General features: G+C 37.2%; 1 protein-coding gene across 18 annotated transcripts in view; it reads left to right on the plus strand.

The window, feature by feature from the left end:
* The window catches only part of SLC8A1 (solute carrier family 8 member A1), a 352258-nt gene extending 326569 nt beyond the window's left edge, over positions 1 to 25689 (plus strand). For all 18 annotated transcript variants that reach the window (XM_039887329.1, XM_039887320.1, XM_039887317.1 and 15 more), the window contains one exon: positions 8089 to 25689. In XM_039887329.1, the coding sequence (XP_039743263.1) occupies positions 8089 to 8465 (377 nt within the window). In that variant the 3' untranslated portion in view covers positions 8466 to 25689. The remainder of the gene's footprint in view (positions 1 to 8088) is intronic.
* The last annotated feature ends 221 nt before the right edge of the window (positions 25690 to 25910 follow it).

The following is a 25910-nucleotide window of genomic DNA, read 5'->3' on the forward strand; positions in this document are numbered from 1 at the left end:
CTCTTACTAGCTGTAATTGTGGGCAAATTTCTTAAACAGTAGTCCCTCCCTTATCTAGTTTTGCTCTCCACGGTTTTGCTTACCTGCGGTCAACTGCAGTCCAAAAATATTAAAAGGAACATTTCAGACAGAACCAAACAATTCATAAGTTTTAAAGTGCATGCCATTCTGAGGATTGTGATGAAATCTCATGCCATCCTGCTCCATCCCACCCAGGATATGAATCATCTCTTTGTCCTGTGTATCCACACTATATGTGTTACCCACTTGTTAGTCACTTAGTAGCCATCTTGGTTTTCAGATCAGCTGTCATTGTATCACAGTGCTTGCGTTCAAGTAACTCTTATTTACTTAATAATGGCCCCAAAGCTATTCACATAACTTTCATTACAGTATATTGTTATAATTGTTCTATTTTATTACTTATTATTAATCTCTTACTGTACCTAATTTATAAATTATTAAACTTTATCATAGGTATGAATAGGAAAAAAAAAAAAACATAGTATCTATAGGAATCAGTATTATCCAGGGTTTCAGGGCATCCACTGGAGGTCTTGGAATGTTTCCCCTGCACAGAAAAGATAACTACTGTAGTCTGGGATTCAGTTTTGTCTTCTATAAAATGAAGATAATAATAATACCTACCTCATATGGTTGTTTTGTGGATTAAACGAGAATCCATATAGAGTGCCTCACTTAAGAAGCCTCCTAAATGTTAGCTGTTGTTGTCCTTATCACCATTATCGTTTCTGGATATCAAGGACAAACATTCTTCCATAATTAACCTAGCTGAAGGAAACCATAATGAAAGATTTTAATATCATTAACATTTCCTTTATCATCATAACAAAGAGTTCTGAAATATAATAATTGGTAACATTGATCCTGCACTTACTAATTTCTAGACACCATGATAAGCTTTTTTGTATTGCTTCTTTTAATCATCTTTATAGCCACATAAATGAGGACTTTATTTTCCCTATTTTGCAGATGAGATGTCAGAGGCTTAGAGAAGGGTAGTTATCCAGAGGTTACACAGCCAGTACATGGCAAATGGGACTAGAGTCAGGTTTTACTCCATAGCTTAGTCTCCTTACTGCCATAACTAGATACATTGTGCAGGCCACAGTAATTGGGACTGGCATTCTTCAGTAACAATAGTGGTTACCCACAGAGTAACATAGACTCAGGCTTCCAAAGCAGCCGGCGTTAATCCAGGTCTCAAGGACAACCATGTCAGAACACTGATTCTTTGTTCCACACCCACCTGGTAGGGTTAGGTCTCTTTTCAGACCAAGAGTGGAAGGGGGAATGAATGGCCAAGAAATTGAATAGAATAAGCCCCATCTCAGATAAATCGTCAGAGTTCTTTGAAAGGCTCAAAATGTTTTCGTTGACCTCAAAGAATTAGAACCAGGGATTTTTTTTGACAGTTTTAGCAAACCCTATGAGGCTTGGGAGGTAGAACAAGGAAGGAAAGCTTTGGTTCCTCTCTTGAGCATTTATGAACATCGTACTGAAAAATAATCCCATTCTGAGTGTGTTTAAGAAAGGACTATTATCATTTTCTTCTGAGAACATCTATCAAAGTTGGGAAGGCAGATCAAATTGCACTATTGGTTTGTGCTCATTCTCTTTTAGCCTTGTGTTCTCTGAAAAACAAACCCTGATTATTAGAATTAATCTTTCTTTGAATTTAAAATATACCAGGATTACAGATACATAATAGGAAAATTACGTCCCAGGGGAAACCCTGCAAAGTGTTATTCAAATTACATCAAAATGAACAATAATTTGTTATTTGATAACAAGAATATTGTTTTTCGTTGTTGTTGATTTATGTATCAGAGATATTCCATGAATTATCTCTGCTAATCTGAGGAAGGTGCATTGTCTTTACACAGATAATGAAATGAGGGCTATGAGTGGTTGGTCAGTCACTGGATCTCAATCTGGTTGGGGGAGCTTTAAAAAATACCAGTGCTCAGGCCATATCCCAAATCAATGAAGCAGAAACGTGGGGTGGGGCTAGCGAGTTGGTATTTTTCAAAAGTTGCCCTGGTGATTCTGATTTGCAACTGCAGATAAAAATGAGAAGCAGGTGTCCTGATCTGCCAACATGAGTCCTCTTGAGCTTTTCACTTACCTCTGTTTTCTTATTTTCTAAAACTATCTCCATTTCTTTTTTACTCGCTACAGGGATAGAAATTTTAAATGTTTTTCCCTTTTTCAGTTTTTACAATCTCTCTCCTAACTGGTCATTAATCAATCAAATATCTGTAATTCCCTGATCTCTTAAACTTCACTTGGAAGCCAAATAAAGACTCTTTTCATATAAACCAGTCAAATGAGTGAGTGAGTGAGTGAGTGAATGACTCTGTGTGTGTGTGTGTGTGTGTGTGTGTGTGTGTGTGTGTGTGAGAGAGAGAGAGAGAGAGAGAAGACAGAGAGACAGAGACAGAGAGAGACAGAGACAGAGAGAGGTTTTCATATTTACTTGGGTAGATAAGTTTCACAACTAAAGATAATAGCTTGTTTAAGGTCCTCAGTGACAGAAGAATTAGTATCGAAACATACAATAGTCCCATTTGAATTCTAGAAGAGGAAAACAAGAAGTGCAAGGAAGGAAGAATAGAGAGAGAGGAATGATATGCATTTTTAAGCAACAATGCCTGCCTTCCAGCCCAGATTTAGAGCCTTAAACCAGAAGATCTCTAATATCTTTTTATGACTTAGGGTACATAGAATTTTCAAAATAAAGAATCTCTTTGGTTTAATTTTATACACTATTATATTTTTAAACTCAGAGAACCATAAAGTTAGTACATCTTTAAAAGGGTATGATAACTCCCCAAAAGTTTAGAATCCATACAAGTCAGAATTCCTAACTACTTATGGATTCTCTTGGGATCCTGCTCTGTTGTCTTACAAAAATAGCTAATAATATTGAGCACTCATTAAGTGCCAGGCCTTATTCTAAGTGCTGTTCATGTTAACGCATTTCCTCCAAAACCTATTAAATTGGTATGCTTCTTACCTGACAAGTGAAAGAGCCAGAATTCAACTAATTTAACTAAATTTTCCTCCTCCCTTGGCCTTTCATAGTAGCTATACTGAACAGGGTTTAAAAAAATAAGAAGAACAAAGCATAACTTGAGAGTGGGAAGACTTTGAACTTAAGCAGTCCCGGCCCTTACACCAAGCCCATCCAGGTTGTGTTATAAGCAAATGACCACTACATCTGAGGGCATCACTGTCTCTGAAGAAATCAGCTGCTCCTTACTCCTCCCAAAGTAGCTGCTCCCTAAAACTCAAAGATCTATCCCTCCCAACAAGGCCCCCCAAACTGTGGATATCTGAAGCAATAGCTTCCATTACCATGCCTTAAAGCTATGGTTTTCAAACCTTGGTATAAAAAAGAGTAACCTAAAGCACTTGTTTAAAAGTACATTCCTGGGTCTTTTTCCTCAAAGTCTGATTAAGTGAGTTGAGAGTGGAGCCCTAAATCTATTTTTTTTTAACTAGGTTCTCCCAGTATTCTAGTGCCAGTGGTATGCAAACTTGATTGACATTACTGCCACCATTTTCCCCATGGCTTCACTCATACAAATAGTCAATATGATTTCAAGTAAATAATTTTGCCATCACTTCTCACCTGTTTCTAAAAAGTAAATGGCTCCATACTGTGTGATTTAATTTCATGAATATTGCCACAATTTTATCAATGGCAATAACTTCAGGTCCAGAGATCTTCTTTCCTAGGATCTTCAAACTTAGGTCATTTTTCATTTAGGTCGTTTTTTTCTTTAAAAGGAGAAGATATTTATTATCATTAGTCAATTCTAATGAAGCAAGGTGGTCATGTAAAAACCCCTACAAAAAAGGAAAATCACACCAAAATCATATCTTTGAATTTAGTCTTTCGATGCATCCTAAGCACCACCCAAAAGTAAAGTTATGAAGAGTTTGAGATATTTTAAATACCTCATTTTGGATACAGAAACCAGAACCTAAACAAGTGAAGTGTCTTGCCCAAGAGCCCAGAGTATCTCCTTGATGAGGCTTCTCTCTCTACTACACCATGAAGCATGGTACCCCTAGTCTGTCTCTTATATTGTCAGTAATTCACAGATGCTAAGAGGATGCAAGCACGCCTCCATGAGCAGGCTGGACTTCAGTTAAAATCACTGTCAGTGTTGATTCTTTAGCACAAACCACTTGATAGCTGAACAACTGGCCCCAAAATATGCTAAGAGTCAAGAACAAGATAAATCATCTGGGGTGAAACCTTTGCTCTAGATAATACATAAACCCTGTGTGTGACCTGCAGGACTGAGAGAAAAATCCTTTTTACAGAAAAGATGATTAAGGCTTAATCTATAAGTAGCTATGAAGTTTGAGGAATGCGAGTAAAAAACAATTTCTGCAGGAAAGGGGAGTGTGTTGACCTGTTCTTACATATTAACCAGATGATTTGGCCAAGGTTATATATAGTGAACTTGAGACAGGTCTACAGAGAACAATTATGTCGTGACTCTGTGATGTGTTGTTTAATCCCAGCCATACTCCCTCCCAAACAAAACTTCTTTGTTATTGATTTACAGTCATGGGTACCAAGAAGGCAGAACCAAAAAGTCTAAGACTATACAACTAATCTAAAATTTATTAGAATTCAAGGTGGGAGTTAAAAGTAAAATTCCTATTAGAAACCTGGCGCTGTGTGTGTGTGTGTGTGTGTATTATATATATAAAAACAACATGACTTAGTTTGTACCAATCACATTGGAAATCTGATTTATACATGTATATATTTAATGGGAAAAGTCCTGATTATGATACAGCTCTTCTGAGACCAGGGCAGTATTGATTTCTTGGATTTCACTTTGGAGGATGGCATTTGAATCGCTTTTGCCTTGTATAGCTATAATAAGCAGGTTATGGGCTTAGCGTTCCAGGTAGGGCTTGGCGGCGCCTCGCATATGGTATGTGATGGGTTACTCTATGCACTAAGCAGCAAAGCAGGGATAGAAGGAAATTTGGTGAGATTCCATCACATTTCATTTGGAAAACAGTGTTGTCTCTGTTGGAGCTAAGGTTAATGGTTTGGATTTGCATGTGTTTCTACAATTTGTTTTTACATAGCTTTTGAACTGAAAACAAACAAAAGGCCTAATGTATGACCAAGGTAAATAAAACCTACCAGACTCATAGAGGCCCAAAATATGTTTCATTTATATGACAAGCTAGTCAGTTTGGCTATTAATTTTTACAGAATCCAGAGAAAGGCATTTGTAAACAAGAACTTATTACAAGAATTCTCACATGATATTCACAATAAGCTATTGAAACATGCCTTGAAGGAAAAGAAATTGCTGCAGACCCAGGTGTGTCCTCCGTTCCAGGCAACAAGGCTGGTTTGGGTGTTCAGGGTCCTTGAATCCAGGAATCTTTGATTTGATTCCTCATTCCTTTCTGGCACTGTGATGGAGTATCACACAGGAAACCAGGGTTTCTGAGTGGAGAGGGGACACCCAGGAAGTCCAGTGTGCCATGCACCATGCCAGGGGAGATAAGCAGGTGTGTGCTGTGGAACAGCACCAGGTCACCTGCCCCTGCAGTATGGGAAGGGAATGCCTCCGCCCCGATGGCCTTGTCTAAGGTGGCCATCTGTTTACCACCAACCGGTGCCAGCAGCCAAGTCAGCACAGAATACATCTCAAGTGTCCCCTGCAGTGGCTGAGATGTAACCTGCTTTCTCCTGCCTTGGACTTTGTTCCTTTACTCTTCTTGCTCAGCTGCCTGTCCTTGAAAAAGAAAAGTAAAAAGACTTCATTTTTTGAGGCTGCTGCAGCAGCTCCTGATAACTCTTAATAATGAAGTGCAGAAGGCCATTAACATTCATCCTGCTTGGCTTTTACTCACCAGCCTCTGTGATAGCCCTGATTGGGCTGCCATGTGTGATCTGAACGAATAAAGCAGCACAGACCCAGGAGTGTGAGTTAGCAAGCTGCCTGCACGGTCCTCAGTCTTTGCTCCCTCTGACAGGGGAAAGAGTGTTGAGCAAGAACCTGTTTCAAAGTCCCTGAGTGAAATGAACCAAGAGTAAAGCAAAACTTTACCCTTCCTGGGAGGGGCCGTGTGGTGTGGACTGAGAATGGACTCTAAAATCAAAGAGATTTGGTTTAAAAATCCTTGTTCTGGTGCTGATACCCAGTCTAAAGTCATTTCCCAAATTGTAAATAAGGAATAACGATATCTATTCCATACAACTAACAAGGTTAAATGAGAATATACATGTAACAATGTAGCACAGAATAAGCAATGTTTGGCTCTTTAATAAAATAGTAACTAAATCTGCTTTCCATCACAGAAGTCAGAATCCATGACATGAGCTCTCAAGGTTAACCAATTCCCTGTCAGAAAGAATGTGATACTGAACATCAGTAACCTCTAAACAACCTAAATTACCTTTTCACTCATTGTAAAGCACAAGAATCTACAAGCTGATATAAACTTGCATGCTCTATGTATTGTCCCCATTGGAGATTTACCAAAGAAGAATGGAGGCAATAGAATAGCCACAGAGGGGAGGAAGTAGTCCAGATATCATATAACTACATGCATGCTCAGAGGACACCACAGCACATGACATGACACCTTGTAGTAATATCATTCTTGCCATTACAGGCTTTGCAAATGTAAGTTCAAGTTGACAGTTACTAACATCTACTATAAACCTTCTGTGCAAGGTATTTGGCAAAGATAGCTGAAAGGACTTTGATATCAGTAACTAGGCAACTGTATAGAAAAGAAATCGAATATCCTGCAAGTTTTGTTTGCATGGTTAATAAAAGGAGCTATTCCAGATCCTGCCTCGACTTTTAATAAACCGATCTAGCTGGCTCTATTCATATTGTCTTTCCAAAACAACAAAAAGAGCTACTCTTACTTTGTACCAAGAAACATAAAACATTTTATATATATATATCATTTCAACTTAACAACAGCACTCTGAAGTGAGTGTCACTACCCCGTTTCACAGATAAGAAAACTGAGGCCTAGGGAAGTAATCAGCCTGGGGTCACACATTCAGTTGTGAAAGCAGGATTTGAAAACCTCTAGGTCATAAGTGTTCTAAACCCATGCTCTACTCATCAGGAAGTGTAAGTCACTTTGTCCTATTCCCTGTATGGACCATGACTTTTCTATCTTCAGAAAAAAGATGCATTCAGGATTATTAGCGAACAACAGCCTCTGAGAATGGTCATTGGTACACATGGCATAGTGAAAGGTAAGATGACATAACAAACAAGCATTTGTCTTGAAGGCAGGAGACCCAAGCTCAAGCCTTGCCATGGTTCCTTCCTTGTCATGTGATGTTATACCCATTACTTATCTCTAAGCCTTGCATCCTCACCTATAAAGCTTCCTCCCCTCACAATTATCACAGTCAATGCAGTAATATAGGTGAGTTTTCTTTCCTACTCATAAGTCTCTAGGCAAATGCCTGCTGTTACTATAGTTCAATTATAGTGTCACTATTGACTTGCTCTTCAGTCTTTGGAAATATCTCCTGACACCTTAACTTTCTCGTCTATAATCTACAGCCTATGATACAACATCTTTCAGTAATACCCGCCAGCAGCCATTCTCAAATCTTAGCAAACTAGACTCCTTTGGCGTGTTGGTAAGCCAGATTCCCAGTGGTTATGATCCAGCACAGTTGGATGGAGCCTTGTAATATTTACTTTAAGAAGGACCCCACATAATTTTGATGTAGATGGGCCATGATCACTCTCAAAAATGCTGCTCTGTGAGTTCAGTATTACAAAGTACTGTGGTATCTGTGGGTAAAGAACTAGACTAGATCGCCTGTAACACAGCCAGAACTGAGCCCTTGAATCCTGACACCTATAGATCGTGTTGTTCTGACCATACCACTGGGACTCGAGAGAACATCAATGCCTTGTCATGGCCACTGGGTAACCATGGGAGCGGGGTGATTTTAGAGTAAGCTTTCAGCACTCCACAGACGTCTTTAAAAGCCTAATTAAGTGTCATCATCTCTTTGTTCTTCCTCTACAGACACATTTGCGAGCAAAGTGGCAGCCACCCAGGACCAGTATGCAGATGCATCCATCGGTAACGTCACTGGCAGCAACGCAGTGAATGTCTTCCTGGGAATTGGTGTGGCCTGGTCCATTGCTGCCATTTACCATGCAGCCAATGGGGAACAGTTCAAAGTGTCCCCTGGCACGCTAGCTTTCTCTGTCACTCTCTTCACCATTTTTGCTTTCATCAATGTGGGGGTGCTGCTGTATCGGCGGAGGCCGGAAATCGGAGGTGAGCTGGGTGGGCCCCGGACTGCCAAGCTCCTCACATCTTGCCTCTTTGTGCTCCTATGGCTCTTGTACATTTTCTTCTCCTCCCTGGAGGCCTACTGCCACATAAAAGGCTTCTAAATGAACAATCAGATATAGTAAATTTATATATATATATATATATATACATATATATACATAAAAAATTATGTATAATGAACAGAGGAAACTGACATTTGTCATGATCGCTTACCTGCTGATGGAATCCAGCTTCAAGAGCATACTCTGACTAGGGCTGAAGTGAGAAACCGTCACCTCCCATTCCCAGGGGCATCGTCACGTTGACAAGGCATGGAGGCAGGGCCATCTTTGCAGCTCAGACTGACAGGGCTGTGTTCTCTCCAGGTGCATAAATTGTTAAGTCTTTGATTTGTTTTCTGTTTGGGCTTGTTTTCAGTGGGGGCTGGGGAGGTGGTTGATGTTTGGCTTTTATTTTGTTCCACTTTGTTTTGTTTTGTTGAAAGGATAAGAGTTTTTGCTTCTCTTGTGGAAAGTGATGACCAATCTAAATGCAAATGGGTTTTTGGTAAAAATGTAAAGCCTTGAGATTACTCTCCCTTCCTCCAAACACTTTAAAAATTATTTTGGATTAAGAAAGAATATGGGCATGGAAGAAGAAAGAAGCATATCTTCACCATGTTACTAAATCCAATGTTTATCTCTGGACCGTGAGCAGAGAAGAAACCGCCTCCAAGAAGCAGCATTGGAGCTCGAAAGGAGCGGGGAAAAGTGATGGTTCTAGATACCATCAGATACTTAAAGATGTGACGCCTGACACTCTTGTTCAACAGGTACAGGGATAACGTGCCTAGAATCCCAGGAACATGCAAAATCCTTTCTTTCTTATCTCTTTAGCTCTGGACTGTGGTTAGCAAGGTCCTTCTTCTGATGTTCCATCCCAGCTAACTCCCAGGTCCCTGTCCCCACCCTCCTCCTCCTGCCCACCACTCCTCATGCAAACAGGAAGAATAACCCCATTTAAAAAGCATATCATCCTTTTCCATTTACATCAATAAGTGTGCCCCAGTCCCATGTTGCTGCCTGGGATCATCCGTCAGTTTTATTTTCAAAAGCATCCATGGCTTGCTCAATCCTGTCCTGATCATGACTGAACATTTGCTCCTTCTTCATGTGCCTGTTTGGGAATGTTGTCGTGATACCTGTCACACAGTGCATGGACGAAAAACAAATAAAACAAAGCGTATCTGTATATAGTAGAGTAGAGGATATACTGGTCTCCCATTCAGCAACGTTGATTGGACATTGAAGACATAAGTGAGTTTTCTTTTCACCTGAGTTGTAACTTTTGTGTTGTTATTGAGTTTATGACTAGGGATAAAAGGACGAAATGGCTTACTGTTCATGGATCTGCACATTCATTTCTAAGAAGCAATAACTGTCATGTGGGAAGTTAAAGCTATTGAGAGGACAGCAGGCAAACTACAAAGTATCTTCATGGAAAATTAGCCATGTGGAACATACCAGAGGCCTCTAAAAACTCGCCTGTTGATTCACGAAGGCCAAGGAGAAAGGTGTAGAGAAATGGATGCATTAGATGTGCCTGGGCTTCGAGAGCCTCCATTTTCATAACACCCCTGCCCCTAAAGTATTTATTTCACATCTGCTCTGTCTGGCACAGATGGTAGATAGTGCTGGTTTGTTAGTTTTATTTTTTTATGTAAAAGGCTATTTTGAGCCCTGTTTCTTTCACCGTCCAGACCCCTCTGATTGTATCTGCAGCTCCTGAGTAGGAAAGAAGCCAGGGTGACCAATGGGCCTTTAAAAGTGAGCCTTCTCTACTTAAGACTAAGGAGTAAGCCATTAAATGAGATTAGCGCCTCCCAGGAGGATTGCACTGGGAGGTTTTTAACCCTGGAAAAGGAATGGCTCTTTCTAGTTCAGAGTACCAAAGAGCGTGGATAAACCCACATTCCAAAGCAGTGAGTCCACTAATGAGGAGAAATGGAATGACGTTGGTCCCCTCTCAGAGACTTCTCTATTTATAATGAATCCCAGGCTGGAGACACCCCTGGTCCTCTGTATTTATTCAAAGATACTTAAGAAATAAAAGCTGTTGAGAGTTATTTTCTCCCACTCAGTGATCACGATCATTCATTATTTAATAAACATTTGGTGACTGAATGAATAATTAAATGTTGGTTACCCACTAGCTATGCTAGGTCCTGTGCTACCCCCTGGGGACCAAATCGTGACCTAGACAGCCCCAATCCCTGCCCTCAGGGGGTTCACAGTGAACATGACTGCTATTTCCATGAGTACAATTAACGTAGCCACATGGAAACAGTTTTATCTTGCAAGAAAACAACATAATTATGAAACTCTTAATATAAACACATTGAAACTGTACAAATACAATTGTCCAAGTACCTAAGATTTTCCTGAACTAAGAGCATATAAAGCATAGGTTAGGAAAAACATCCTAGGTGTCCTTGGCCAGTCTTGCAGAAAGATACATCTCCTCATCCTAAACCAAGAAAGGCAACCACATTGGGGATTCATGTCATTGAATAGGCCCAGATAATCCCAGTTTTTATCTTGGTTGGATGGACAGCGGTACTTTTCTATGCCCCACACCTCTTCTTATTCCCTGAAGATTTACCCCTGACTTTTCATGGCCCAACACACTGGTGGCCTAACTCTTGTGGCGGCACATTCTAACCCATTTTTTTTTTAAGATTTACTAAATGGAAAGCTAGCCTAGAAACACCAAGTAAATATTGTCAAGGGATGTGAGTTGTTTAAACATTAGGAAGATTTTGCACTCATCTTTAGCTATATTTGAATGTCAATGATGCCATAGCAAATTGTCACAGAGGACTTTAAGAAATTCTTGCCATTGGTCAATTTCAATTTCAAAGCTTTTAGGTTTGTTTGTGATTTAAATTTTTATGTTATAGGGAAAATATTCTGGTCATGCAGGGTTTATTAATAATTATAGTTGTGTAAAATTATTTCATTCTGTTTATTTTATTTTGTGTGTATTGTGCACAGCTTTAGGGGGAGTGCACTAATTGTGCTGTTCCTTATACATGGTACACATTATTGACACAGACAAATAAAGTTTCTAATTGTTTCTGACTTAATCACTAGTGACACAGCATATTCTATATGGAATGTTTTCTCTCTTCTCATTGTCATCTACTTCATTTTTTTGTTTTCATGTTTTAAAGAAATAAAAACCCAAAAGGTATTATTGTGCAATTGGTATCCTCATCCAAAAGAAAGAAAACAGATATGCTAGTATTGAGCTCTTACAAATGTCAACCCTTTGGTCATTTGACGTTCCCTTTTTAATGTCCCAAGAGAGCGTAGTGTCAGAATCTTGTCTATTTGACAGTGTTGAGATAAATGTTGGACATTTCTCCATTTCGCTGTTCACTAATTGTTTTTTTATATAATCTGGTACCACTTTATCTACATTCTTTCTGCATCCAGGAACATTAGCCCGTAGTTACACATCAGACCACTTCTTAGAGGATGGAGTCTTATATAAAATCAATCAACCTCAATAAAACCGATCATCGGAAGTGTGTAACTAGTTGCTTTCCAAAGGATGCTCAAGTAAATTGCTCTTTTAGAATTATACACATATTGCATTCCTCTTTATGTATTAATAATTTCTGACTATCTAATTTATAAGTTATTGACTTCATGTGTCAAATAATCAAAACAGTACAGGAAGAGGTGACATGAATGAAATAATTTGTGGGGGTAAAAATGTGACCTCTAGTTAGTCTGTGTACTTGCTTGCAAGACCATGTTATATCTAGATTTAGTTCTCACTACAATAGATAGTATTTGTCCACTGTGTATGTGTAAATAATACTTTATTTACCTGATCATTAAAATGTTTAGAATTCCTCATTATATTAATACATGGTCATATGTGGAACACTTTCATATGTGAAGGAAATAAGGTATAATTTAAATATTTTCTTGGATCAACAATTAGTATGTTTCCTAGGACCCAATCTTTGGTTTAACACAAAATGAGCAGCCAACATTTACTTCTTTAAATAGCAAAAAGAGTAATTCAATGACCAGAATAGCCTTGACTGTTTAACAACCCTTCAGCAAAATGCCATGGCCCAATGATTCTCAACCTTTTATAAGCTAATTTTAATTTTTTCAAAGATTCTAATTTAAGCCTGCCACCACTGAAGATTTTATAGAGCTTTGCTTTCCATGGTTCACAGCAAAAATACACTGTTTTAACTTGTTGCTTTTCAAAAAAATATATAAAATATGCTGTTTTAAACAACCATGAAGATATTCTGATAGGTAGCTGTCATCCACTATGAGAATCTCTAATGCAGCACATTTTCCCCAGAGGTCTCACTATTAATAAAAGTTCACCGCCCATTCTGCCTTTTCCACACAGGCCTTGAGTCGTTGTTGGTTCCACAGTCTGGGGCCCCTGATCCTAATCTGTCAAATGAAGTGAGAGTAACTCTAAGTACATCTGAGAACTTTGTGGAAGCAATTAGAAAAATAACAAATTTCCTCAGGTAGATAATAAAGCCCTCTGTTCTCTAGCAGTGACAAAACTTCACTTTTTCAAGAATGTGAATCAACCCCTTTAAGACTTCATTCAATATTTTTGGCTCGAGGTATGGAGTCTCTCTTTTGATTATGGTTTTCTGTTTCTGATCTTAGGCAGTTAGATCCAGAGCCAGCCTTGAGTATAGTTTCATGACCTGAAGACCATTTGGCCATTTCACAATTGACCATGTACAACACTGGATCTCACCTTGACCTACAACTGGCATTTGGCTTTTGTGGTACTAATCACTTCACTCAAACAAGGCCTTCTGACTATTGGTAAAAGTTAGCCTTGCAATCGATAAAAGAGTGCATTATATAGCAGAGACATACAAAATCATATTTATCTTAGAGAGAGAGAAAGGTAATGTTATGAGTGAATTCATTGGCTTTCGTTCAAATCTACCTACGAGTTTTTGGTAATAGATTTCATTTCTGCTCTTCTTTTTAAGCATTATGTTCTTATCACTTCTAGCCACATTCATTGCCTTCTACCCACCATATTTCAAGTGTTGGGCCATCCTGATGGTATTTCACCAACTAGGAGAGCATAAGAAGGGGAAAACTTGTAAATGTTAGGCATTTCATTTTTAGAGCTTAAAGAGGCCATGGTTAATCACTTCTCAAAGCAGAGAACGTCTTATCTATGGAAGGAGCAACCACCGAGAGGTGGGTCTCCCAAGGGAGAGATTGCTTCAGCTTTCCAGTCAACGAGAAATGGTGAGTATCTAACTTTCTGTCATTTTTTCCCTGCCTGCCACAAGGTCCAAAAAGATACATTAAGAGGCTCTCCCAATTTTCAGTTTTGTCAAAGTTCCTCTGATTCAATCTCCTATGGGACATTTAAATCAATGGTCATTGTATAAATTATTTGCTATTTTTATTTGTAGGAAAAAACATTACTTCATAATTTCAAAAAGCAATGTGACTTTGTAGTTAAAACTATGGCTCACATCTTTACGGGAAGACTTGCTTGCCCAGAATTGCCTGGTCTCTGTAATCAGTGCTGTACTTCACAGATGCTTGTCCTGCTTTGTGTTTAGGATCATGCAGTCCTAACTTTTTTCAAAGGTCCGGAAAGGTGGTCCTTTGAGAATACGCAATCTTAATCTTTCTCTTTTCTATTTCCAACCTTTGTCATTTTTTCCATGACTACTTGCATCATATTCATCATCCTTCATAATGCTGTTATTTCTCAGCAATGGGGAAAGGCTCATGCAAAAATGTTTTGAACATGATTTTCTGAAAGTTAAAATTTGTCAGAGGAAAAATCAAATACAATGACATTCCACCTGGAAAACAGACATTAGATCGTAACATATCATCTCTATAAACATTTAGGATAGATTATAGCCTACAGCTACACGCTATAGCAGATTGTTGATTTTATTCCTATTTGGATCCATCACATATTTTCATATTTCAGTGCCCATTTCTGCACTCTTTATTTTATCAATAGATGCAGGTATGCTTTAGGGATAAGGACCCCCACATACACCTCGAAAGGTGATATAAACATAGAAAAACATCATATATAGCTTCCATGCCTTCAAGAAATATGAATGGGTCAAATGCATCTCTGTGGTTATTACATTCCTGATGTGCAAATGGTAGGGAAATTCTCATTAATAGCAAAACACACTAAGAGAGAAATTAGCTAACTTCAATGTCACTGAGTCAATTTCGACAGTTAATGCAGAGCCCAGCCCTCCTAATTTGTTGACTGCAAATATATAAATACTTTTCAAAATATTTCACCTAAAAAATAGACTAAATTACATATTTAAGATAAAAGTGATATGATCCACATGTTTAGTTTTGAGAAAAATAATTTTCTCTATAGGTACCTTTCTACCTTCTTATACTGATCTGAACATTAAACTTTCAAAAATACTCCAAAGAAGAAATCATAAAAGATTTTACATTCTCATAATGTTCATATAATTGAGCGATATAATTAAGATAATGATGTGGGTGAGAATTATCTATATGGTTGACAAGAACATTTTAAAAAATGAGAGAATGAGCAAAAAGAAAATATGTTAAGATTTCATCATAGACTACCCCAGTTTCAGATATTTGAAAGTCATTACCCTTAGGGGAATAGATTCCCAGTTTCTAGAAACAACAGCACAAGTTAAACTTATATTCTCAGTTTTTTATGTGAAAATCAAAGCTGAGCATATTTAAGTTTTGACTTTAGCAACCAAAAAAGAAAAAGTACACTTTTGGCATAATTTTCCATATTAGTGAGTTATTTTGTGGAATACATTGGGCCTATATAGGTGTCTCGTAAAACTGCCTCTAATAATTTCCCTCTTCTCTTTTTTTAAAGCCATAAAGTTTCTAAATTTTATAACCTAATAACTTGACAATTTAATTTGTAAATGGCTGATTCCATTTTTATGTTTATATTTCAGAATTTAATATTTTAAATAATCATTACCCATCTGATGGGTATTGAGCTTGAGGCTAGCCCAAATAAACAACAAATCCTAGACAGACCTACCAGCAGTTAAAAGGCTTCTGAAACACTGGCCTTTTCATGCACAGCAAATAGAAGTGCTGTTTTTTATCTTCTTTCTACCAAAAATGGCCATTTCGACCAGTGTAAAAGCAAACAAAAAAAGGTTTGAAGGTTATTTATATGAGAATTAGACACGGTTTTGGCATTAAATTTCCTCTGTTCCATCTCTTCCTAGAGCACAGAGATACACACATAAATACAAAAATAGATGCTGTATGTCAAATAACTTGAATTGCATTTTTGGATGTTTAGGATTGGCCTAAAAGCCCATGTCAGGTTAGTGTTCCTTTTTATCAGATCTCCTTTTTAAATGGAAAAAGGTGAGAGATGTGGAAGGAAATACATTCCTGATTTTTTTTTTCTTTCTAGCTAAAGATGCAAATTCAAAGTTGTTTGAAAACTACTTAGAATACTGTTAATTATATGTATCCTTCTAAAAACATGAGTGGATTTCTTTTAAAAGCAATTCATTTTTCTTTTCTTCATTTAGTAAACATTTCTGATAGAAAGTGTTTATGATCAATTAGGACTTCTTTCTGACATTTCCAATTACCCTCTTTGCCTTTTTTGAGGGTGTTGAAAACAGCTCTTGAAAAAATATCCTTGTCTAGGTCAAATCATGGGGGATTAAAGAGATGAGGTTTTGCATTTCCTGTGGAAACACAGCACTGAGCAGGCAGGCTCCCATACATCAGTTGATATTATCTAGAAATGTGTTCTGGCATGTTGGGAGCAAAGGGATAGGAGTCCCACCCAGTTTTGCCACAAATACCTAATCATCTACCACCATGTAGATTCTCCTCTAGCTGCAGTTTATCTTATTTTCAACTGGAACAACCCTTAACTTTCATAATTGTCTTGCCCCTATCATTTTTCTGCCAAGATCTTACTAACAAACTAGCCCATTCAACTGGTTGGTACATAAGATTTCTCCAAGAGGAGGGATAAGGAGTAGTAGTACAGAGTGGGACACAATATTTATGCCAAATCATTGGAATCTATTTAACCAACCACTTTATTACATACTGGACCCCATTTAGGACACTTAGTATTGGAAATACTAGAAGGATTTTATTGCTATTTCATCAACAAAATTTTTGTGTTATTAGATCTAAGCAAAGGATAACATCCTGCAAAGTTATTTTTATTAGCTACGAATCATGTTACAATTTGCGAGAAAATGTATTTTTGATGTTTTAGTCTAAAACTCTAAGAACAGATTTTTTGCTGCCATCAGTAATCCTATAAGAAATTTGACACGCTGAATCTTCTTCAAGACAGATGTTGCTATGGTTAATGTATGCATAAGGCTTAAAATATTCTTGATATTCTCAGGTTGTTCTCGCAGATCTGCACAGATTTATGTTTTTTTAAAAAAAGAGTATCTTTCTCATCAAATAGATTGAGAATTTTCCCAATAACTGGTTTCATTTTGTTAAGAAATGAGTCTAGCATCCACAGAAGCTGCAAGAGTAGATTGCATCAGCAACTCTGCTTCTATGTCCCCTTTTCCTACTTCTGACTCTTAATCACTGTGCATGTCTTTCAGAAATAACTGTAGATGGTGAGAGGAACCTGAAAGGAAAAGATGTCCTCTCATTCAAAATAAACTAAATTTGCTTATCACCTTTAAAACTTTGTTTAAATTTTTAAACATAAATATAAAACAAAAAGTGATGCTTTTAAATAACAAATCTGAAGCAAAGATTGCACTTTTGAAAGCTATGAAGAAAATGTACATTAATTGAGACATGGGATTTAATAACATCAGTGTTTAACCACTGCCTTCTCCACATTCCATTCTTACAGTTTCTAGTAGCAAACAATTCATTGGGCAGGGGAGACAGATCATGTTTGATGTCATAGTCACATCACCATTCTGCTACTAGATATGGTCAAGAACTCAGTAAAATAGATGTAGCCAACCCTAGTTCTTGAGTCAGACAACCATTCCCATAATGGATATGATCTACGAGCATTAGTACAATGCCAGAAATATTTTTTTCACTTGATGTGAATATTATCTACAGCAATTCCTTTCTGCTGTGAGCCAAATTGTTTTGTTTGATTCAAACCTTTCCAAACAGTCATGCAGCTCAATCACATGCTTATTGCCTGCACAAAAGGTGAGCTATCTTTTCAAACTGGTTGCCATAGAACCAATTTTTAAAAACACTGAGAAAGTGCCATAGCCAAATGGATTGGACCTAGCAATGAGGAGTCAAAACTGGGATTTTTTTTCTTTCCAGCCAATGCTCTGACACTCCAACTCTGAAAGTGATTATATCATTAGTAAAATGAAAATAATTAATTGCTTTGTTGCTGTTTATAATTAATTCATATCTCTTCAGAGCTTGAAGCTTCCACTAGCCAAAATGAAATTCATGGGTAGTAGTATTATGACTTTAACCAAAGACCAGGTTTGTTTTGAGAAGAAACCAGAATTGGTTTGTGTCTCTTTAAAGCAACAGACAAGATATTTTTGTAACATTTAAAAACAATGAAGAGGGTTCAGCACAGGCTGCTGGGTGATAGAGAAGGGCAGGGCTTCTGACACACTCTCCTGATGTTTTGCTCTTCCTTGTGTCCATCTGCCCTGGTTCCCAGTGGGATATTTCCCCACGCTCATTCAGTGGGAGGATACTGACATAGCTCCAGGCTCTACCTTTTATTTCCTAATTCTCCCAGGAGAAACAGCCATTCCAGAGCTTGTAAAATTTAAAAAAAAAAGAGGGAGGGGGGAATGACAGGTGTCTCATTGATTGAACCAGAAGTTCTATACAAAAACACGGACCATTCTGATGGTCTCCATAATAACACTGCGTTCAATAAATGACTTTTTTTTAAAGTGACTGCAACCCAGGAAAAAGATTTGAGGAAATAGGAAATATCTTAAAAATCACTTTATCTTCCTGCCCATTCCTTGAAAATCCATAAGGGTTGAGAGATTCAGAAAGTGCTCATCAATTAAAATTCATAAATATCAACTGGCAAATTAACCTGAGGAAAAAGAATGTGAAAGAAGTTAAACCAAAGAAGACCAAAAATTAGTCAACTTAGCGAGCCTGTCTTCCGGGATCATTAAATCACTTTATATGCAGTTAAAACTTATTAAAAATATCTGTACAGTCAAGACAGTGGAGCAATTTTTAAATCAAATGTCAGAGTTTATTATTTTTCAATCATCCAATTTCATTAATCTCAAGCATTTACTTTGTGCAGAATATCATACTAAGGAATCCTAGGATGGTATGAAGAATTCAGGACAAAGCAATTTCAGGAAAACTAACAATAACTCTGAATTTAGCCAGGAAGAGTGCAGTTATGACACTCTAATTAACCTTCCATTTTGGTTTAGAGACACTTTATTAATTTGAGACTGCTTAATGAGGCCATTCTTAAGCCTAGCAAGGAATTTTCTTTTAATAGAAATAGAAATACTAATTTTCTTACTTTCACATTCTGTCTTTCACCAATGAGATAAATGGATTCTGACTCAACTAACACATCTGTATTCTACAAGGAGCCAAACACTGTGTGAGATTGATAGGTGGTTTTTCATTTAACATTTCAAGTTGCCCAAAACTTGTTCCAAAGATTATTTGCCTCCCCATTACTGAATTGTTTTTCTATTGGATGTTGATATTAATTAATCACTGGATTTTCTTAATTCTGCCTGTTGCTCTTCTGACTTTGAGGCGCCTGGCTGTATTTCAGTGAGTTACAACTCCAGCTGTCACATTTTAATGGCCAACTAGAGGAGAAGACCTCAGTCCCCACGTCTGAGTACACAATGTTCTCTTCATTTTAACATCATATAGTCATCAGAGAAGAGACCTCAAGGCTTTCTCCTTTTGAAAATTAGTATTTAATTGCTTCAGAGAGTTATGAATCTTCAGCTCTCTCTGGACTTGAATTTCCTCATCATTATATGGAGGAATTTCACTTTTAGCTTGATTTTCCAGAACACATCGAGTCCTATATGATTCACGGTTGCCTGTTACCACCTACTGGGTATGGGTTGAACATGCTTTATGTTGTCGACCAGTTGTTGCTCGTAATACTTGATTACTTGTGCAAGGGTCAAGCCAATAAAACTGCATTAAATTTGACAGGAATTTAAGGATTCTGAAATAATTTTTTGTGCACTGCTGGAAAAAAAATCCCTTTCCTAAAAGAAGTGGCAAAATCTCTCTTTTGGGGGGGATGCCTACAATACAAAATTTAACAAGCTTAGAATGGATTCCATGTTGGTGAACTTCATAAAGCGGAACCCATTATTCTTCTAAATGTAAATTTTAAGTTCACAGTTTCCCACAATAATTCCACTTTTAGATTTCATTCTTTGTACTTAAGGACAACCTTTTAGGAGGATGAGACTGACAGCAGTTATTTTATTCTAAAGTCTGTGACTACAAACAGATGCACATTGACCAGGCAGAAAGATATTAAAAGATACAAGTATTCTAAAGGAACATGAAAAGAGAATTGCATTTGCTACAGATTCGACTGTCTTTTAAACACATCTCCTGTATGGGGGAAAAAAAAAAATGATTACTACTTGAAAAGATTTTTACAAGAAGACTTAAATCTCAACTCTAGCAATCATCTGGTTTGCCACAGACAAAATGCCCCATTTAGCAATCTAAAATTGCACATGGTTGTAGCAAGCATACCAAGAGGATGCAGACATTGCCATGGCAAACAAAAGAAAAAGAAAAAGCAACCATGGTGAATGCTGCTTATATGAACAAAGAATGTTTTAGAGGAATGAAAGTAAACTTTCTCTTGAAAGAATCCCAGTTAGAATATCATCAAAGATGACAAAACCCTTCCAACACCATAGCAGTAATACATTCCAGTTTCATTAGCACTGAGGCACAAAGCCAAATTTGTGGGGGAAAGATAAACAAAAATTCCCAGCACTGCAACAAATAAAGTGATCTTGTGAGCCTAACTCTTGAGAAATCGAAATAGATAATATTTTTGTTATAATTGTTATGACTGCCACCTAAATATAAAATTACTTTCCCTTCTCTCACTATAAATCTTTATATATAGCTGCTATTCAGTTACAGTAGGCATCATATTTATATATTTTGATAAGTCCCTCACATTGAATTTGACCCCATTTCACATGTGATTAGCAAATCCTAAATTGGAAAAGTAGGATTTTCTGTGCTTTTTAAACAAATCTGCTCCATAAGCAGTTTCTGGAGATAACCGCCTTCAGCCATTCTGGTAGCACTGTCAATCAGCCATAGGTGCTTGGTTTAAGGCAGAGAACCTGTGGATAGATTGAGCCTTCCTCCTGCACAAGCAGCTAGCTGCTCGTCACACAAACGCGTGTCTTCTCTTCCTCCACTCTTTCTGCCAATCCGGCCTCTTGAATTGACCCAGGTCCACCTATCAGTCAAACAAAGAGCAATCTCTAATGACATGTGCTGACAGACCGCTCAATCCAGTTCCTCATCAACTGAATTTCATGACTGTCCCTTGATATTCTTGCCCTCTCTTTACACTTTTATATAGGTCCTTGCATTTGATATACTTTAGAAAGGTTTTTACTAGAAAAAAATGTCAACAAATCTTTGCGTCAAGTGAAGGAATGGTGAACAAACATAGCTGTTATCATGTTAATTATCCTGAGGTAATAGGGTGCATATCACCCTCTGTGGCAAGAGAGGTTTAAGGCTATTACTAAAATAATACTCTGAAGAGAGGCCGTAGAGCCTTCCACAAATAGCTTTACAGGGACTCAAATTTATGATATAGAAAGATCATGTTCCCTTCAGAGGAAGGTACTATGTTAGAGTATGAGTTGGAGTAATATTTCACAGACAGGTTTTCTGTATATGTTGATATGATACTTAAACTTCTGAACCTCTAGATTCTCTGTAATTAGAGTCAGCTACTACAGTAATTCTTAACGTATGGTCCCAGAAAAAGTAGCATCATCAACAACTTTGAAATTTCTTAGATATGCAAGTTCTCTGGTCCCACCTAAGATGCCAGCCCAGACCTATGAATCTGACATTCTGGCAGTGGACCCAGCAATGTAGGTTTTAACAAGCCCTTGTGATAAGTCTGATGCATGTTCAAGTTGGAGGACTATTAAGTAGTGCTCTGAGTGGTCAGGAAAAGCTAATGTCAACCCACTGTTTAACTCTGCTTCCTCAGAGGAAAAAACTTAAAAGCTTAAATGGAAGGTTCCATCTTGGTCCAATACGTTCTCATATAGGGACAGAAATGCCTACTGTTAGGACTTACAATATAATTTAAAGGAAAATTAATCCTTACAAATATTCTTTACTGGATAATGGAGCTTGAGGCAGGCTCACCAATCAGAAAGATTTCTAACCAGCTTTTCTAGATCTTTTTACAAACCAACAGCTAATCTGCTTTGCCTCATTGCCCGGGATCTAGGGGATGACCTTGACACCTTTCTCTTAAGTGATTAGCTCTGGCCCATTTGCCTTAATGCTAAAGCAGCATGTAATAGTACTGAGTTCTATTTAATGACACTGGTTTGAAGAGTGGCTATGGACTGACTGAGCTAAAATGACTACTGGTTATGAGTGATTTTTGGTTTTAGAAGACAGTTTCAAAGGCTCACGGGGCTTATAAAATCTGGAAACCACAGACAATGTAGACATCAATCCCAGGACCCCAAGGAGCCCTTTCATTTAAATTGGTGCAGAACCGGCATAGAGAGTCAGCAAGTGATGTTGGCTTATAAAAATGGCTTAGAAAAGGGAATTTAAAATCATGAGTTGTGTGTGTGTGTGCATGTGCATATGTGTATGCATTCTTAAATCTAACCTGGAAACTATCACAGGTACTTAAAACATCCATATGTATTTTGATGCTTCCTTTTGATCCAGAAAAGTAATTCAAAGTATGCAAAAAGAGGCCAAAAATGGAAGCTTAACAGTGATATATTGGAGAAAAATGCTGGAACTATCCCTCCAAGTCTCCCTTAGAAGAAGCCAAACTTGTCAGATACTTTGGAATGACTGCTTTTTTTCAGGAATTACTAAAAAGGAATAACTGATGTATCATAATGTGTTCTAGCTGCTTCTCTAGAATCTGTGTTCCTCTCCTGCTGCTGGTCAAAATTAGAGCATTTGTGTGTCCGTTGTCTGTCTTGAAAGCATTTTCTCATTGGCTCTTTCCCCACTGTCCTATTTCTCTCTCACACACCTAATCTCCAAATAGTTGTCCCCACATCCTTCTGTCTCCACTGTTGTGCCCTTCTCCATTTGCATATTCTTTTACTTAAAGTTAAAGCCTCACTACGAAGATACTTCTTAGAAAAAACACCAGTGTCAGGGTGCTTTGGTGATGGGAAGTACACCTTTGCAGGAGGAGGGGCTGGATCAGATTGACTGGGATTCACTCAGATCCAGAGCTTTTACCTCCTCCCAGAACTTTGTGGTCCACAGTGGGTTTTCTTTTCTTTTCTTTCTTCTTCTTCTTCTTTTTTTTTTTTTTTTTTAACACTCTTAAGTCCAAGGCACATTTACAATGGTGGCTTATCTTTCTCCACAGTCCACGGTTTGTGTTTTTGGCTCAAATCTTCAAATCTTGAAACAAATCGGGGTTAAACATTTCTCTCAGAAAGCTTAGGAAATAAAGTTACATATTCTAAAGATCCTTCGTTATGTGGTCCATGAGAAAGGCCTTGACATTAGAAAGTAAGAGATAATTGTTTTCGATCTCCCAACAGCTTTGCCTTTCACTGCCATTCATGGTGATTTTCGTAGGTCAGTGGTGCAATTCAACACTATTCTAATAAGCCATAATAATCATTGTTGGCACAACTGTTATTATAATGGGGATTTCCCTGGGTTTCATCCATTAATTTTGGTAGACAGTAGGAAGCTCGCACTGAGCAGACATTTGTAGCTTCCTAGACAAGGGTAAGAGAGGGAACTAGAATACTATATATACTGCGTATATGCACAAAACACTGTTCTGTGCCATTGGGAGTGTTCTGTGGGGCGGGCAGTTTGAGAAGGAAGAATCCAAGTAGAAAACAAATTTAGAACTTCTCTCTCACCTTTGATGGTTCTGATGGCAATTTGTTCCCACTGAGGTGATCATGAATTCCCTGAATAGGACCCCTCCACCCCACCCCCTCAAAAAAGAACAGCTTTTCACATCCTGTGTCTATAGTTTAAAGGGCCCTTTACAAATAACCTTCAAAGACAGAGAGAGGGAAACTGGAAAGTGGAGAGAAGACGTTACCTTGAAAAATGAAGTAAACAATCTTAATACTCTAATTGATCCTGAAGACGTTCACGTGTCTAAAGCTGCTTTTTAAATAACTTCACTGCACTTTGAAATTCCTGAGTAGTGGTGTATCAGTAATACATTTGGATACTCAACTGAATTTTTCGGTTTTCATTCTTTCATGTTAACGAATGTAGTCTCTAAGACTTACCATTTTGAGTACACACACACACAACCACATACACATATATAAAGGCATATGCACCATAGATCACTCATTTTGTGGGAAACACAATATAAATTAATCAAAAAGATTCCAGTGAATTCTCTTAGTGTGTTTCAGTGACATATTTTGTGGGAAATAAAGGTACTCCTACCCTCTTTGCTGACCATATTGTTAAAATTATGATCTTAAGCAACGTTGTTAGAAATGCCTGTGTAAAAGCATCTTCTCTAGAATCAGTGAATTGATACACTTTGAATTAAAAAAGAATATGTGCTAAACGTAAATATTTTTATATTTGTGGTGTTTTCCTATTAACCTATAGTAGTGAACAAGTGACCACACAGCTAATTTCATGAAAAAGAAAAAAATGGACTACATGAAATGTTTGAAATGGAGGAAGTTATTTATAAAGTCTACTGCCAAAGACAATTGTTTAATGATCTGTAACATGTGGATTTCTTTTATTATGAATATGATTATAAGAAATGCTCACCCTATCATCCTCTATCTTTTGAAAATCAGTATTTTGTATTTCTAAGGACCAAGGAAAAAATTTTTTAAGCCAACGTAACACACAGACGCCTTGGAAATGAAAGGTACAATGACTTGGATCAGCTGCATAATGTTAGATTAGAATTCCAACATCTGATGGTAAATTTATCAATCTTTCCTATAATTCTTATACTGTACTAAATTAGATTTGGTAATTTCAGCTAATCTTTTCAAATTAAAGGTACCGACATTAATGACAGATCTTGTCTATCATGAAAGTCATTAAAACATTCCTTTCCAAGTACCATGAGTGGATGAAAATTACCATGAAATAATTTTCCCATCTAACCATCTCATATAAGTGAACTCAGAGGTATAACAATGTTGCATAGAAGGTTAACAGACTATGTGCACCAGGATATTTAATTTGTGCAGTTAGCAAGACCTAGCCATTTAAAATATATATTTAAATGTTTTGTAAATAAAATTTTTGATTCCTGTAGTTTTGTTCTAACTGCTATCTTTTAATATACTTCGATTTTATTTAAATTTTTACAATAATCTGTTATAAGTTAGATGTTGCTTTATTAACTCTGTGATTCAATGTACACTCAGCCATATTCCTGTGGGGAAACATCAATCCTACTGACTTTCTTGGCATGAGCCAGATATTCATAGTTCCTTTAAGGACTCTAAGTACGAGACCAAAAAACCCACCAAAATTAAATGCTAATGAAGAAATTAGAAGCCTATTGTATAAAATGTATTTTTTAAATCTGAAGATATGTGTGATTTACACTGCCTGTTAATCTAGTCTCTTTGTGAAATAACCACAGCATATTTGTTAAGACTCTGAAACACCAAATATTTGTGATGTTTGTATAGCACCGTTATAATGTGATTTCAAGTGGTAAGCATCTTTGCTGTAATCATGTGAGCCCACAGAAAAATAAATTTTTGCTGTTATGTACAACCAGCTCTCAGAATTCGGATTTCCTGCAGCTGCTGTATCACCAATAAATGAGAATTACTTGTGAAAAACAATTTTTAAAGAATTGAGTTTATGATCACTGTGCATTTTCTTAATGAATAAATTCTGAGAGTTTTATATTTTACCGGAAATGCTCTGTCAGTAAACACAATTGCTGATTTTGACCATACTATCATTTCAGTGGTTTCTATATTCTTGATCTAACTACCAAAAACTGGAAGCTAATGCAAGGTGTATTCTAACAAATGTACAATAAATGATTTTTCCTGCATGCTGCCTGAGGTATGTTGTAATTTAAAATGTCTTATAAAAAATATATATAAATTTCACAACCCCAAATTGAACTGGCAATAGTACTCATGTGTATAATCAATGGTATGTTAATATCAAAATCAAAAGCATTGTCTGTCATACATGTATGTTACATGTGATGTTTAACTTGTTAAACGGTAATCAGTGAAATGTTCATTGCCTGAACTAGTCGATTCTGTA

The sequence above is a fragment of the Pteropus medius genome, unplaced genomic scaffold, assembly GCF_902729225.1.
Source record: "Pteropus medius unplaced genomic scaffold, Ma_sr-lr_union100, whole genome shotgun sequence".
Classification (NCBI taxonomy): domain Eukaryota; kingdom Metazoa; phylum Chordata; class Mammalia; order Chiroptera; family Pteropodidae; genus Pteropus; species Pteropus medius.